Here is a 15,938-nt window from a genome sequence, read left to right on the forward strand (position 1 = left end):
ACGCAGGAGGTCGGGGGATGCTTGGACTTCCTCCATGATAGCTGCTCTCAGTACTGGGATGATGACCATGGGATATGGCTTGGATTTCTACGTCTCCATCTTGGCTATTATGTGGTTTTAAAAATCGTTTGTCTTGTTAAAAATCTCTCAATGAACATTAATGGGTTAAGAATGGAAATTGGAAATCACCCTTTTAATGGTGCCAGACTTATTTTACAGCAGTGCCTTCGCATATCTGATGAAAATTGCGTAGCTGTTGGATTTTTGTTGTTGGGCAGAACCACTAGGGAGGCGCTGTCGAGCTGGAAGGGGTTGTTAGTGCTGTGGGGCTTTCTTAGGAGCATGTGAGGCTCCTGTCCCAAGCTCTGCATGCAAGTATTCGGTGACAAAAGGAAGAGCTATTATCTGGGGATACTATTACTTAACTTAAAAAAAGCTGCCCCTTGGGTGGGGTGACCCCCAAGGTGGGCTGTTGCTGGCTGCATGGCTGTGAGCTCCACTTCCATTCTTTCAAAATGGCTTGTAACAGCACCACTTCCTGTCCAGGGAGGAAGTAATTTTAGCCCAAGCAGTGAAATATTTAGCAAATCTTTAAAACAAAAGGCACAAATTACATTCCTTTCTGGTTTCAAAAGGGTGCCTGAGCCACATGGGGTTAAGGTGCCCCTTCAGCTGGGGTAGTTGGAAGAAGCCAGGGCTGTGGGGGGTAGCAGGCACCCTTTAGGTGGAGGCTCTCTCTTTTTTTGGTAGAAATGAAGGGGTGGGTCTATGGTACATCACCTGAGTTGTGGGGTAAATGTAGAGAGTGTCAATCAAAGGCAGAGCTCAGAGCTGGGAAGGAGCTCTAGATGGCGGCTGTGCCTTAGAGAGAGCGCGCTCAGCTCCGTGCCTTCCCCAACACTTTACGCAACTTTCCCTAACTTTCGGGCAGCCTCAGGGGGCCCCCACAGCCCCTTGCCTCTCCTAGGCACTAATTGGGGGCCGAGTGGACCTTTTTCGGGCAGAAAAGCAGCTTTTGAGGGCTCCCTTTTCGTGCCTTGCTGGAAAGAAGAAGCCGTGGAGAGAGCCCAGGTCGTTGTTTTTCCAGCTTAGAAGCCATGGCGTACCTCCATTTTTGTGCGCTCTCCTAATGAGCTTTTTCCCCCGGACATTTTTGTACTAATTATCGCTTCTTTTGCTTTATCGGCAGCATATTTTTGGAATTAGAATATATATTTTTTTTCATTCTTTGAAATTCGTATTTTATCATTTGAACTCTAAATATTTTGGATCTAATGTTTTTCCACGACCCGAAACTAATATCGACTTGGTCCTGGCGGCGGTGCATGGATCAGGTAGGTGAGCAATTAATAATAATAATTTTTAGATTTCTGCCGTTTTGAGTACTTTGATTTTCGACCGATTTGAGCTGTATTGGGATGACGCAATAAGATTCAGAGATTATTTGCATCCAGTGTTACTTTGGGAAAGTTTGCAGGATGCTCCTCTACTGTGTTTATTCTCGGATTTTTCTTCTAAAAACGATTATTTGTTTTAAATCTCCGTTTTGCCGTGTTGATCAGTGTTGTGTATTGTTATAACAATATCATTGCAGCGTCAGGACTTTGTTCCTGATAATGAAAGCCAGTGAAACGAACTGGGACCTTACCTTTCTTTCAACTTTTGACAGTAAATACCTGGGCACAGGACTTCAAAGCAAACAGACACCCCTGGCCCCCTCTTAGTATTTAAGAATAAAAAGATGATGAGAAATAAGGACAAAAGCCAAGGAGAGGAGGGTTCAGTCCACAGCAATGCATCGAGGTATGATCTATCAACTTTCTTTTTTTTTGTTAAACCTGTGAATACCCTGTTTACTTTGACAGCCTTAGGTTACTGTCAGTGCTTAATACAAAACATTTTACTGATTTTGTTTCCTTTTTAAGGAATGACCTTGAGATTGTTAGTGTGCCACACCCTAATTTTTTTGGTAGCAATTTCTGAAAGTTGTGTTGTGACTTAAGGGCCCATGTCATAGTCAAAAGGTACTGTACCTTTATTCAGGGGAGCCCTTTTCTCTGTATTATGTTTTTCCACCTTTTGAATTTCAGTTTTTAGGTTTTTTGTGCTGTGAAAAATGACCTTGTCGGTTTAGCCATTGCTGCATTGCACCATTTTACATACAAGGCAAATTTTTCTTTGAAGAATCTCAGAAGTCTAAACTTTAACTGAGGGCCATACAGAAGCCTGGTGTAGTAGTAAATTATAGTAAATAGGCACAAGAAAAAGTTACATGAATGAAAAAAAGCTCATTTTAAAATAAAAACTGGAAAGTGCCTTTCTGTCGGATACCTCTTACTTCAAATTTTATTTGAGCTTGTAGAACTTTGATATTGTTTCGATATTTTTCGAATATTTTGATACAATTTAAACCAGACTTTCCCCTGCTGGTCATAGCATTTTGTATTATAAAATATAAACCGGGACTGTTAACAAGAGGCTGTGCAAATGCTTTGCCTGTTTAAGGTGTTTTTGCTCGGTGTTTTTATTTACTTTTGTCAAGTAATGAGATTCTTCACAGATTTTCATAAATTTAACCTTGATGTGGGAGAAGTATGAAATATTGAAAATGTTTCTTTGCTAGGAATGCTGAAGTACAATTAGTGGATTGCTCATTTTGTATTTAATGAGTCGGCTTTTTCGAATATTGGAAATTAAACTATATGCATTTTTGTTCTCTAGTTTGTAAATACACTGAGTTTTGCATTTTGTTAATTTTGATTGACTTGTGGCCTGTTTATTTTTTTCCCTCTGGTGTTAAGTAATTTTTAAGTAACATTAATAAAAAAAAATTCTGAACTGTTTGTTGTATCACATGTGCTCTGTGTGATGTTTGCAGGTGTTTGAATAGTATTTTTGATATCCAATATTTAACCTTCCTCAAACACAAACTTGAAATACGGTGGGAATATATTATTGAATTACTGTAACCTAACATAAATTTTTATGGTATTTTGGATGTATTAACTCTGCAGTCAGATTTTAAATCCTAAAATGGATGTAGGTAAGTTTGTTTAATTTTAAATGAGTATTAATCAAATTAGCCTCAGGGACTGTTGAAGCATTGCATGTAGCACCTATACAGTGCTTTTACAACGCAGTTTAAGAACACATCAGATTTTCAAACCTTGCTATTCTTATTATTAGAAGAACTTAAAATATTGCTTAAAAAGTCTTCTTTAAAAAAGAAGTTCAATGGTATTCACCTTCTTTAAGTCTTTATGCATCTTTTAAAATGTGGATTATTAGCAAAGTAATAATAGATGTAAATTGTGCAGGAAATCTGAATTAAGGTAGTTTGTTGGTGTTAGAAGAATGCTGAGTATGAGATGAAATCGGAGACATCCAGCAGTAGCTCCACAGCAAAAAGACCTTTGTGTTTTTTTGTCCTTAGGGTTATTATATTTGCATAGTCTCACATGTGTGATTTTGCTGTTTTCTTTGAAAGGTTGTTTATCTCGATTGATTTATGTGTAACACCTGTTGTGTGAGGTTGCTGTCCCCCTTACAGTTTTTTTCCTCAAAATAAACTTGCTGTGGGTAACATCCACTCACCTGAAGTGTGGGAACAATTGAACACAGGATATTTGTGAGTGAGCCCTGTCGAGCTTGCTTCTGAGCTGTGAGTCAGCTGAATGTCGTAAAATGTGCTTTACTTCCTGAGGTTGACTTTTAAGTTGCAGGGGAAATGATTTCTAGGAAGTAAAGCCACCAGTTTGCTTTACTGTAGCCCTGAAATGCATTGATGTCTGCGCTTCACATGCTGCTAGCCGGTTTTCTCCTCAGTTGTGAGACTAGCTCAGAACGCGTGTAAATTTGTGAAGTCTTGTTACATAATCCTTGGTTGGAGGCCTGAGTGGTGGCAGTGGGTGGAAAAGGTAGATATGACCGGTGTGCCACTTACCTGAGCTGGAGATGCCAAAATACAGCACTAGGAGAAGGCGTTCAGGGAGAAGAAAACATAATACCTATACTCTACCTTAGTACACTGCCTGGGGAGTGTTTGAAATTGACTCCTGCGTTGCCAGTCCTAAGAAAGTGAAAGGATGTGCTGAATAAATCAGAATGCCTCTGAGAATTGTCCTGGAGCAGGTGATTGTTCCTGGGGGACAGCTGATGTGAACTCTTCAGCCTGTAAGCTGAGGAGTGAGCTTTCTGGTGCCTCTCGGGGGAACAGCAGCACCTGCCCTTTGTGTTCTGGCACTGCCCACAGCACTGGTCTGCCCCGGGGGAAGTGCTTTATCTCGTGGGACTTTCGCCACCTAGGCTAAAAGTTGGGATGCAGCACTTCAGTGTCCACTGCCCGTGTGTCTGGGACATGCGTGAAACAGCACCGAACACAACCTTGGTGTGTTTTCTAGCATCTTCTGCGTTGCTTTTCCTAAATGGCAGGCTCTTTGAGAGGAGATGCTCCCAGCACACCCCTGATGGGAGCTGCAGAAGTGGAAGGCGGGCAGGGGTCCCGTGAAGCCAGCCAGGCGTGAGCACTGATGGGCACAGCAGGCAGCAGCTGCCCGGCGTGCTGCTGCCCCCCAGCCTGCCCTTGTTGAGGTGGCAGTGCTGCAGCAACAGCTTGCCACAAGGCGCGGGGCCGCACTTGGGCTTCTTTCACCATTTTGGGCCAGAAAACGAACAAAATATTACAGAGGGCCAAGCGTCGGGTCGAAGGGGTACCTTCGACTGACAAGGCTCGGGCGCTCCTCAGCGAGTGCCTCGGGCTTCTCCCCGCCGCCCGCTCCCCGTGCGCGCGGCAGCCATTTTATGGCGGTGCGGCCACACGGCGCGGAGCCGGCTGCGAGCGCCAACAACGCCGCCGGGCACCGACCCCCCTCGGCTCCCCGCTGCCCGGGGGGACGGGAGGGGCTCGGCGCTGCCCCGCTGCCCCCTCGGGAAGATCCCCGCCGCTTTCACGGAGCGGGGGGCTCGGGGCAAGGCAGCGCCTTGGTGCGGGGCCAGGCGAGTCACAAAATGGCTGTTCTTTGTGCCGCAGCGCTGACAGGCAGGCACACTGCGGCGCTCCGCGCGCTCCGCCGCCAGCAGGAAGCTGCTGAGGGGAGGCGGGGGGGGAGGGGGGTTCAAAGGCCGGCTGCTGCGCCGCGGCGGCCGCCATTGGCTGCGCGCTCAGCCGCCGCCGGCGGCCCCGTGTGGAGGCTGCGCCCCGCGCTGCGCATGCTGGGTACGCCGAGTGCGCCGCCTGCGCTGTTAGCGTTGATCCCGCCGGGGGCGCGCCGCGCGCCGGCTGCGCAAACTGCGTGGCGTACGCTGAGTGCGTTGTCTGTGAGGTGTGGGGTGCGCGGCAGCCGGCTTCCCTTGCTTCCCCTCGTCTGGCGGGCTTTTAGATTTTTTTCTTTTTTTTTTCCTTTATTTTTTAATTTTTTAATAGACTAACGGCTATTTTCGGAAGCGAGCGGGACTGTTTCTGGTGTCGCTTTTTTTTTTTCCTTTCCTTTTTAACTTGAAAGTGATTACAGAATATAACATTTAACTTGAAAGGAATTACAGAATGTAACATTCCTGAAATATCTGACCCTCTTTGTTTTTTATATATACCATTATGGCTTTCAGCATCCTTAAATCACCAAAATTCTTCTTTCAGCACACATTTTGCAACTGATTTTATGCACGCTGAGTGGAAACATTAACTGTGTTTATTAAAATATCTCTAAATGGGGCTTTCAGCTCTTCCTCCTCTGCTAAGTTGCTGGGTAGCTGCTGTGGCCGCCCTGCTGCACCCTGCCTTTCAGTTTCACTTGCACTGGTGCATTCTTTAATGAGTTTTTTTTTTCCCTCCCCCCTTTCCTGTTCGAGCTTTAACCCTTTATGAAGCTGTCAGGAGGCTTTTTTGAAAAGGGAAAATTCTTGATCAGTGGAGGGGACAAAAGGAGTAATGTGCGAGGAATTCATCCGAATGGCGATGTAAGCCGTGTGGCGCACAAAAGAGATTGTTCTTGTTTTGCTTTGTGACTTCTGCTTCACATTACCCTCTCAAAGGAAATGGCTCATCCAATTACAAACGCACGAGTCCCAGACTTAAAACTTCTCTGTTTCCTGTTCTGTGATTGCTGCCAGCAATGGATGCTGTATGCGGTGCTATAAAAAAAAGCTCACCAACTGCAAGGAGCTGCACTTAGCTGGATTCTCATCTCTTCTGCGTTGTGTCCTTCAGTTAACCATCCTGAGCTAATTAATCAAATTTTATGTATTTTCTAAACGCACGACTATTTTTCTGAATAAAAGCGGAAAGCCAGGATTAAAGAATTCACTTGGGTAATTCCACAGCCCTACAAAAACACTCCTGTAGCACGCAGCGTGCGCTTCTGCCAGAGCGCTGCTGTGCTGGGGCACACGTGCAGGCACGCGTCCTCCCACCTGCACTGCCCCATGCCTTCAGCCTCCAGAGCCTCCCCAGCTGAGATTGTGGTCGGTGCCTGTTCTGCTCTCCTTTGGGTTGATGTTTCACCTGCTGCACCCTGAGGGCAGCAGTTGCTCATCTGCACCTTCCCCCATTTCCTACATGGGCTGACCCTGAACTCTCCCACAGCTTGGGGAGGAACAATTTCACGTTGCAGCGCCGCGGGGTCACACCCGGAGAGCATGTAGGGGTGGCACGAGGACAACGTGGTGTCTCCCGTGTGTGCCTTGGGAGCAGTGTGGCTTTCGGCATTTCGCCTAGAATAGCCACACTTGGATTTTACATTAAATTCAGAGCACAAATGTTTTTTTAAAAGTTAAAGTGAGTTCCAGTTACGTACCTGGCACTGCGAGCAGGCAGGTAGTCCCTGAACTGACACTTCTGATGCTATGGCCTTGCTGTTTTTGAACTCCAGACATTGACAGTAAGCCCTCTTTGGGTGGCTTTGGCATCTTAGGCTGAAATTGCATCTGATACGTACCCTGGAGGTGTGTATGTCCACTGTGCCTTGTTCTGTGTCGCAGGCATCGGTTCCAGTAGGAATTGCACAGCTAAATCAGGCTGAGTTCTGAAGGCCAAGAAACACTCCTCAATCTCTTGTTGCCCATAGCTAAAATCCAGTTCAGAAAGATGATAATGGATGGAGAAAGGCTCTGTTCTGCATTATCTCCCCTCTCCTTCAAGGAAAATAAATACAAACAGCACAGCACTGGGGGAGGGGATAGCCTGGATTACAGTAATTAGATATAAGCAGCCTTCTAGCAAAGGATGTACTGCCCTACTGACATGGTGTCTTACATAAATTCTTCTGGTGTATTTTTATGAAAAGATGTGTGCTGAAATGCCATTTGAAGAGCATCTTCCAACAGGCGCTGGAGAACTTGTAAAGACTGCCTTTATATCCTGCAAAGGATCCTTGAAAGGAAAGCAAAAACGACTAGATGAAAAATTCATGTCTAGTGGCTTGCAATGAAGCTTCTGTAAGTCTGTCACGCTGCTAATGCGTCCTTTTCTTGAAGCAGGGAGTGTATTTTGGGTATAAGAAGAAGCAAAATGTTGATGAGTCTTTCCAAATGTGCAGTAGCTTTTACTACATCACAGCTTGTGCAGCGCTGCTACAAAATTATAATTTTCAATATATGGTTTTCTTTATATTTACATGTGGGCTGAGAATCGTCTTTGCTGCGGTGTATGTATTTGTCTGACCTTGGCTTCGAAGGTTAAAAAAATAAAATGTTTGAAACAGTCTATCTCGGCTTCTCGCCTGGTATTGTGCTGGTAACTGCTCACATGGCGTTTCGCCTTGGCAGGGCTCCTGAGGAGTGTGTTTGCCAAGCACTGGGAGCTTCGCAGCTTGCAGCGCTGCTCAACGCTTCGTTGCTCGTGAACCTCTACCCCAGCTATGAACAAGTGTGTTGCAATGTCAAGAATCCCAACTCCAGGACAGCCAGCTCCTTAGAAAAAAGTTACGTTGTAACTATTGCTGTTTCTTGCAAGTTTTGTTCCTAGGTGTAGATGATTCAGTGTAATCCCTGATATATTAGTTACAGGGGTCATTTATGTCTCTTTCATGGGGAGGAGCCTCTGCTCTCAACTGGAGTTGCCACTGACAGGAGAGCTTTGAATGCCATGTGCCTGCTCTCTGTGGAAAGGAGGCTTAATGCCGAGCCTTACATCTGTTGGCTAAAGGCAGCTTTTAGCAGTCCCTTGGAATGCAGCTCTCAGGCTGGGTCAAGTTCCTTTCATCTGGAATCAGAAAGGAATTTGTGCCTCTGTGTCTTTGTTACTGATTTTGGGGTTCCAAATTTCCGTATTACTGCACTTCTATACTCTGTTATTTCTCAAATTAAATTTGTGATTGATAAAAGGAGGGGGGAAGCAAGAAGAAAAAAAATGCAAAACCCATACTGTACTAATTTAAACGTAACTCGTGTGTGCACTGCAGCCTCCCTGCAGTATATCTAGATGTTTTTTACATGTGGCTGTGTGCAGTTCCCTTTGTGCTAGCCCACCCCGGCGTGACAAAGCAGAAGCTGGAGTGGCAGAGGGGCTCGGTGAGTTCACCCCTGCTCCTTAGCTCAGCCTTACCGAAAAACGTGGGCGCCTTTTGGCCCTGGAGCAGAGGTGCTCAGTGCGGTTTGGAGGCAGCTCGGAGCATTACGATGCCCCTCCGCCTTCCTGGGGAGGGGGAGTCCTCCTTTTCAAAACCTTGAGAACTGCAATTGTGCTTCCCTTTCGGTGCTGGGAAGGGGAAGGATGCTGCCTTTGGAGCTTCTCAATGGCACTCCTTAATCAAGCAGACAGGTTTTGACTCCTTTTGTCGCTGTGCTGAGGTTTTTTTTCTTTTCCCACTACACATCCCAGGCATTTTCAGCCTCTGGCTCAAAGATCAGAGAGCAAGAGAGCCTGCTCTCCCGCTCGTGAATGAACTGCTACTTTTGCTTTATTATGCAAGCATAATGTGGTGTCTTTGTAGTGTGGGGAAGAAGAAAACTTTTGGAAAATACTTGGCATTCAAGATAGCCCCGTGTGCTTTACAGGGAGCTGCACCAGAGCCGGGATGGATATATTTAGCTCGCTATGTGCTCAGGATTGCTTTGCCTTTGGCATTTGGGAGTCCTGTGCTGGAGCAAATAGCGGTGGCCAGAACGTGAGCGAGTTCCCTCTGCCTCCTCCCCTTCCTGTCCTTTGAGCCAGGCTGGCAAGGGGCACGGCCCAATTCAGATGGATATTTAGATAGGATACCTGCTGGGTGCATAATCCCCTGGTTGTTACAGTAGCTACGTGGCCTATTGTGCCTAGTGCTGCGTAAATGTAATTAACGCCCACCTTCTGCAAGCAGGGTTTGCAGTCACACGTGGAAAATGTGTGTATTTCCCATGGTAACTCTTTTCACTTGCCAATTTAAGAACAAAAGTTGCTCGTCACTGAAAGGTTGAGGAAATAGTTTTCTACCCCCAACTCCCTCCCCTTTTCATCTGTCTTTTGAAGGATGCATTGGTCATCTGGCAGGGGTAACCCTATATATAATATATATTTTATATATATATATATATATATATATTCCTGGGACAGTTTGTTCTGCCCCATGAAAGCCTGTCCAGATTTTGCTGAAATATATTGTGAATATTCAGAGGTGTTCGAGACTTTCTTCTAAGCCCTGTGAAGAGCCTCTCTGTGTTTACTGTATTCTAGTTTAAATTCCTGCCTTGGAGCAAGATCATTCGTGGAGCTGGAAACAGTGTACTGGTAGCAGAGTCATGGGAATTTTTTTCTTCTCTCCCTTCCACCATTTCTATTTTTGCCTGCAGGAAATGAGTTGAGAAAAGCTCATCATTGACTAACCCAAGTTAGGAAAAACTCTTCATTGACTAACCCATCTCAACTCATCACCAAGAAAATCTGTGCCTTAGGAGGCAGGCAAGCACCCATCGCTCTTAATAGACCGTCAGAGTCTGAAGGGAGCTCAAAAAGTGTTTTTTCTGAAGTGTCACAGGTACAGTGTCGTTCACTTAGCTCTCCTATGAGCTCCATGCACTGTCTCTGTGTTCATGGCTGTGCTTACTGAAGCATTTGCTCGTGTTTCTGTTTTTTGTTTTCTTCCCCAAGACAAGGGATAGATCCCATGGAGATCGTGTCGTTCCTGTGCTGCATGCTTTATCCCTTATCCTTCATCACTTTCATCAAGTGACTTACAGCCACAGTCAGTCTTGTGTTGCTCTCCATGGCTAGAGGTGAGATCGACATGGTTTGATATATATGTATTTTTTTTACAGCTACTGTGTGTCTTGGATGCATGCATCAGCGTGAACTGATGATGCTTGTTTTTATTTTCAGGGTCTGTAGGCGTAGTGTGTATGTTTGTATATAATAGGGAACATCATATTTATAGACCAAATGTTCAGGGGAAACGTTAAAAAGAAAACAGCAACACGGGATCCAGTTCAGTCAGTGCACCTTATATGATTTGTCATGTCCCTTTGCCTTCACAGCCACTTGTGTGTAGGTCACTTTTGCAAGACACACCTATTCAAACAGTTTTGAGTCGGTGGCCTGCACGGTCTTTGCTGCTGCGTGCTTTGGAGTAAATCCAGGGTCGCTTCCATGACCGGGTACCACTGGTGGGCAGGTGATGCTGGCAGCCCTCGCTGGAGATGTACGGGGGGTGAGAAAACCGCTCCTGGTGGTAGCACTGGGCCTGACGGATGCGCCTGGTGTGGAGAAGACGTCCTGCTGGCTTCGGGGCCAGCTCCACCACTAGGTCACGCAGCAGCGGGGCCGGTGGGCTCACCCGCAGAGGTGGTCTGACCCGCAGTTCCAGAACCCGGGCCCAACGGCTGTGTTGGCAGCAGGGGTTGCCGCGGGGCTGGAACGCCACTGGTAGGACCACTCGGCTCTGCCGGACGCAGGTGGTGAGGAGCCAGGCGTAGCCAAACTGCTCATCTGGCTCATTGCTGCCCAAAACCGGGGTCTCGCTGGCCCCTTTCTCCGCGGTGCTACCAAGCACGGTGTTGTGCTGCTGGTCTGTAAGGGCTTGGCTCTGCCTTTACTCCCCGAGCCGGCACAGACTTCGTTCATCGTTTTCTGGGCTCGTCCTCTTGTGTGCTGCTAAGTTCAGGTGGCTCATGGAGGCGCCCAGTGGCCCGGCTTTTGCTGTCGCAGGCACAAGGTGAGTGGGGACGTGGGCTGCAGGGTGTGGGGTGGGAGAGGGGAGCAGATGCCCCCGGTCCCTGCGTTGGTGGCAGTGAGCTGACGCGGAGCTGGGCCTCCGCTGTCTGTGGGGCACGCGAAGCTCTGCTCAGCACCAGGGTTAAGCGAATGTTTGCCTGCGGGGAACGATAAACTTTGCTTCTGACGTTATCCGGCTCTGGGAGCCCGTGCCAAAGACCATTTTGAGCCTGCGCTGGGGTTATTTGGCCTGCGCTGGGTTCCAGCTCAGCTCGCAGAGCAAAGCCCAGCGGAACTTTGCTGTTTGGATTCAAACTTGTTTAGAATCAAACCGGTGATGTGGTGCGTCCGTACCAATCCTTAAAGTTAGGAGGTGCTCGCCTTGTGGGAGGACCTGCAGCCATTAATCCTCCTTTCTGCCCCTGTCTGAATTCAAGCTCTGTCCGTCGAAAGCTGAATTTTGAAGTCAGGGCAGAATGGTGCCAGTGAGAGCCCTTCCCGTGGCAGCTCTTGACTCCAGAAACGTGTAGGGTCACTGCTGAGAGACGTCAGCTTGCCTTGCACCTTCTGAAAGTATCCACTGTTTGTTCTCCTTGAGAGCTTATAAAACATTTTGTTGCTGTTAGCAAAGATGATCCCCTGTAAAATGAAGTCATGGTGCTCAGATGTGAAATATTAAACGCTAACATAGGAGGCTTGAGACATGCTGTAATTGCCTTGTAAACTTGGATGCCTGATTGTAAAAGGTCTTATCATTGCTGTTCAGCTACTTATTTCTTGGAAGGAATGTGTCCTTGGTAAGGGATGATTTTTTTTCTTTTTTTTTTTTTTCTTCTTCCATCAAGTCAGGAGCAGATTCTTAATTAAAACAGAATTACAGCCTAAAGTAGTTCCTGGAAACCATGGGAGCATGTTTTGCTGAGCATTAGCAGATCTCAGTTTTTATGGGAGTTTCTCGCTTTATGGGAGTTACCAACAATCCAGCTGTAGTTTTGATGTTCGTGGGTGTTTTTCTCTACTGAATCGGAAGGGTGTTGGACTGCCTGAAGAGGGATTTTGAGACAATTATAGCTTATCCCCCAGTTATAGTTTAATTGTGAGTAGGCCTCTTTTGGATGTTAACTTAGGGATATTAAAGCAGGGCATATCCCAAAACTAGTGTGTGAAAAGAGGCCTAAATCTCCAGGTGTGTACAAAGGCAAGGCCTGATTTGACACGTCACGTTGCGAAGCCCTTACACTTTATTGGCAGGTGGAAGCACCTCCTGATTGTCTCGGTGGTATTTAGAAAGGATTATTTTACAGAATTGGCTTTTTCTTTTATTCTAGCACTTTAATATAGAAATAAGGGCAAGGACGTATCCTTTTGCCTTGATAAAGGGATTTCAAAGTCTTTTTAAAAATTATTTGCAAGAGCCTTGGAAAGGAAATAGCGTTTCTCGTTTGCACTAGGGCAGGCATGTGCATACCTGGGCACCGGCTGTGTACCTCATCTGCGCCTTCCTCGTCAGACAACACTGTTCACATCCAGAAAAAAATAATGGTGTCCAGATAACGTGGCTAACATGCAGGAATAATGGCTAGTCATGTGTACAAAGGTTGTCCCTGTATCTTTGTCATAAAGTTTAGGGCCTTGAGAAAGAAGTTGCTCCAGAGGCCAGCGCTCACTGCTCTGCCTTCACATAAGTACTGCCTAGGCCCTGATGTAATTCCTTTCACCTCTTGCCCATAAATGTGACTGAAGAAAAGTATTTTCCTTTCCTGTGTCCCCGTGGGACATCAGATGCCAACACTAATTTGTCCCAAGCCTGGTGTTGTCTCTTGGTGCCGTGACACTGGAGCTTTGGCTGCTTCCGGGTGCCCTCTCAGGAGGTCAGGGCCCTGTGGGTGGCTCTGTGGGATGTGTCCTGCTGAGCCCTGCCCATGGAAACCGCCTGTCCCTGGCGTATTGTTTCCTTGAATGCTGTGATGTTTCCTAACAAAAATCCCTCACTTTTCTTGAAAAAATCACCACTGGATCTTCGAAAAATTTCCAGCGAAGAAGTTTCAACACTTCTTGGAAGCGGGCCGCGTTCCAGGGCTGTGGCTGAGCAGATGTTGGGAGATTCGTGGCTGCGTTTGTGAGGGCCAGGGCGAGCTGCAGGAGGGCAGGCGGGGAGCCGTGAGGCCCTGGCAGCAGGCAGGGGCAAATGGCGAGGCAAATGGCGAGGAAAGGATGGGAGTTGGGTGGTACAGGGCTGTGGTGGCTGCTCGTGGACCTGCTCGATGGTCCCGTCCTGCTGGGAAGGAGCCATGCGACACCCCCATCCCTGTCAAAACTGAACCGGGACAATGAAACCAGCGATCATCAGTGACTATACATCCTCGTCTCTGCTGAAAAGTCTCCGTTTCTCTCCCTTTTGACGTTTTTGCCCACAGCTCTTTTATATTTTCCTTCCCCTCTCCTTTCTGCAAATGCTGAGCTCTTCCATTCCAGGGCACGCGAGCAAAACCAGAGCGAACAGCCACCAGAGCGATGAAACCCTAAGATGGTGGAAGAGGGATGGCTGTGAAATGGCGGCTGGGAGCTTGGCCGCACGCCCTGCGCTGGAGGGATTTCTGCAGGAGGCTCCCACCGCGCTCGGCTGCTGCCCTCTGCCCGCTCCGTCGGAGAAAGCAGCCGCAGCTCTGCCGGGGCGGCAGGGAGGCCCCGCTGCATCTCCCAGCAACTCTCATCATTCCCAGCCGACGGCGGGGAGCTTCTTTCCGCGCTGGGAATGAGTCCTGTTTGCACGTGGATGTGTGTACGGGCGCTAGCTGGTTGTGTCTAGATATGCCTCTAAAGCATACATTGATTTCTGCTTGTTTCGTCTTTATTGAATGATATCTGTGCTTTATGATATATATTTTTTGTCCTTGTATTTTTTTTCCTGAATCATGAAATCCAAGCAGAGCTTTCAATGTATCTCATTACTTCTGTAGCTGTACAAAAGGAGACACATTAAAAAAGCCGCTTTCCCTCTCCAAAGTTTTTCTGACTCTTTTTTCATGATGTTATATTTGCAACAAACTCTTAAACGTAATGAAAGCAGTTAGCTGCAGATAAGAGCTGACTTGGAAAGAGATGCTCCTTGTTCAAGAAGTTTGCAGTCTTATTATTGTCGCACTGCCTTTTAGCTTGTGTAACACTGCCTTACTAGCAAGTGTGTTATATGTTGTAAGGAATTTTCTATTTTCTTAAATTGGATTTTAAATTAAAAAAAAGAAAAAAGAAAAAAGATTGTGGTTTGGGAGAGATTGGACAAAGGTATTTGAGAAATTGGGCCACCTGAAAAAACTTGGCCTCTCTGTTTTTTTGTTTGTTTTGTTAAGGAGCCTGCATTTAAGTGGATGTTCTGTGTATTAACCCATTTTGATGTAAACCAAAAGGAAAAAAGCACCTATTTAACGTTCTGCTCTCCTCTTACTGGGTGCTCTGAGCAGTGCAGTCTCCACAGCATTGATGTAATCCTGTAAACAGAGCTCGCCCAGCCACGTGCTGTAAAAGTGCTTCTCCACTGCTAAATTTACTCTTTTTGAAGGAATGTGACATTTACCAATACACAATATAATGCATACAATGTTTGGTGCTGGCCTCTTTCAGAAATTGGATGTTGGATTTTTGAACCCCTGGGTTTACCAGGCTGTAGAGGAGAGCCATGCCAGCGCTACTGCTCATCTTCAGTGCTACCAGGTGGCCTCCGAATTTGTTCTTGCTCGCTCTGAGCAAGCCAGATCGTCCCCGGAGGACCGGTGGTTTTGAGCAGGGCAGTGGTTTGGAGCTTGTACTGTCACCTGGGCATTCAACAGCTGGCCATGCAGTTCACACTGGTGTTTAGGCTATTCCAAGCCTACCGTTGTGGCTTGGATGGGGCTCAGGTTTGCTCGCTGCATATTTTGAAGCTGTGACAGTACAGTTAAAATGTAATCTCTTCTCTCTCTACCATCAGTCACTCGGCATCCGAAGAAGCCTCTGGCTCTGACTCTGCAAGCCAGTCTGAAAGCGAGCAGGGCAGCGAGCAGGGCAGCGAGCAGGGCAGCGAGTCAAACAGCAGCTCGGAGTCCTCTGAGAGTCAGTCTGAATCCGAAAGTGAATCAACGGGTTCGAAATCCCAGCAGACCCCTCCTGAAACCAAAGAAAAACCGGCCTCTAAGAAGGAAAGGATAGCAGATGTTAAAAAGGTATTGCCCCTGGTGCTCTGCAGAGCCGTGTTACCCCTGTACCCACCACGAACGGGCAGGACACAGGATGTTTAACCAAGCTCTTTGCCTTCCCTGCCACTTGGCCAGCCTCAGTTGCACATTGCCCAGGCAGCCTCCCCCCTCTGGTGTCCCCAAGCCCCTCGCTGGCCATTTGGTATGTGTGCATGGCCCTGTGTCATCCTGGTGAGCAGGAGACTGTGCACTTGCTGTGACAACCCTTTGGGCACTAGACAGGTAGAAAATGAGGGGCAAATGCCTGTCGTCAATAAGTGACCCTCTCGTTTCATCCTTTCCCTCCATCCTTCCACTCCTCTCTTCTGTCTCTTCTCCCTTTAGAAGCAGTAAAGCTTCCCATGGGACATAGCCAGGAGAATGTCTAGGATCTGGGCCACTTTGGTTTGTTTCCGTCACTGCCTGCCTCTTTGGAAAAAAAGGGGAAGGAAAAAGAGGACAAAAAAAATTATTTAGCTTTCTTATGTCCAGGACAGCTGTTCTCTGCTGTGTTTTTTTTTTGTTTTTTTTTCCACAGCTCCCCTGGCAATCCCTGCCCTACATAGGCAGGTTTGCCTTCCACTTCTGGTTCACAGGAGGAAAAGGGT

General features: G+C 47.1%; 1 protein-coding gene and 1 long non-coding RNA gene across 3 annotated transcripts in view; both read left to right on the top strand.

Annotated features, from left to right (window-relative positions):
* Nucleotides 1-404: 404 nt before the first annotated feature.
* The window catches only part of CHD2 (chromodomain helicase DNA binding protein 2), a 55,702-nt gene continuing 40,168 nt past the window's right edge, over nt 405-15,938 (top strand). Inside the window, exons 1-3 of one of the 2 annotated variants that reach the window (XM_035554860.2) lie at nt 405-1,338; nt 1,670-1,803; nt 15,087-15,318. In XM_035554860.2, coding sequence (XP_035410753.1) covers nt 1,742-1,803; nt 15,087-15,318 — 294 coding nt within the window. In that variant the 5' untranslated portion in view covers nt 405-1,338; nt 1,670-1,741. The remainder of the gene's footprint in view (nt 1,339-1,669; nt 1,804-15,086; nt 15,319-15,938) is intronic. The other variant, XM_035554859.2, reaches the window with a different exon arrangement.
* LOC118252051 (uncharacterized) lies at nt 9,777-14,375 on the top strand. Its single transcript, XR_004780030.2, has 3 exons — nt 9,777-9,947; nt 10,061-10,185; nt 13,595-14,375. It is a non-coding gene; the product is annotated as an uncharacterized LOC118252051 (long non-coding RNA).

This window comes from Cygnus atratus, chromosome 11 (assembly GCF_013377495.2).
Source record: "Cygnus atratus isolate AKBS03 ecotype Queensland, Australia chromosome 11, CAtr_DNAZoo_HiC_assembly, whole genome shotgun sequence".
Lineage (NCBI taxonomy): Eukaryota > Metazoa > Chordata > Aves > Anseriformes > Anatidae > Cygnus > Cygnus atratus.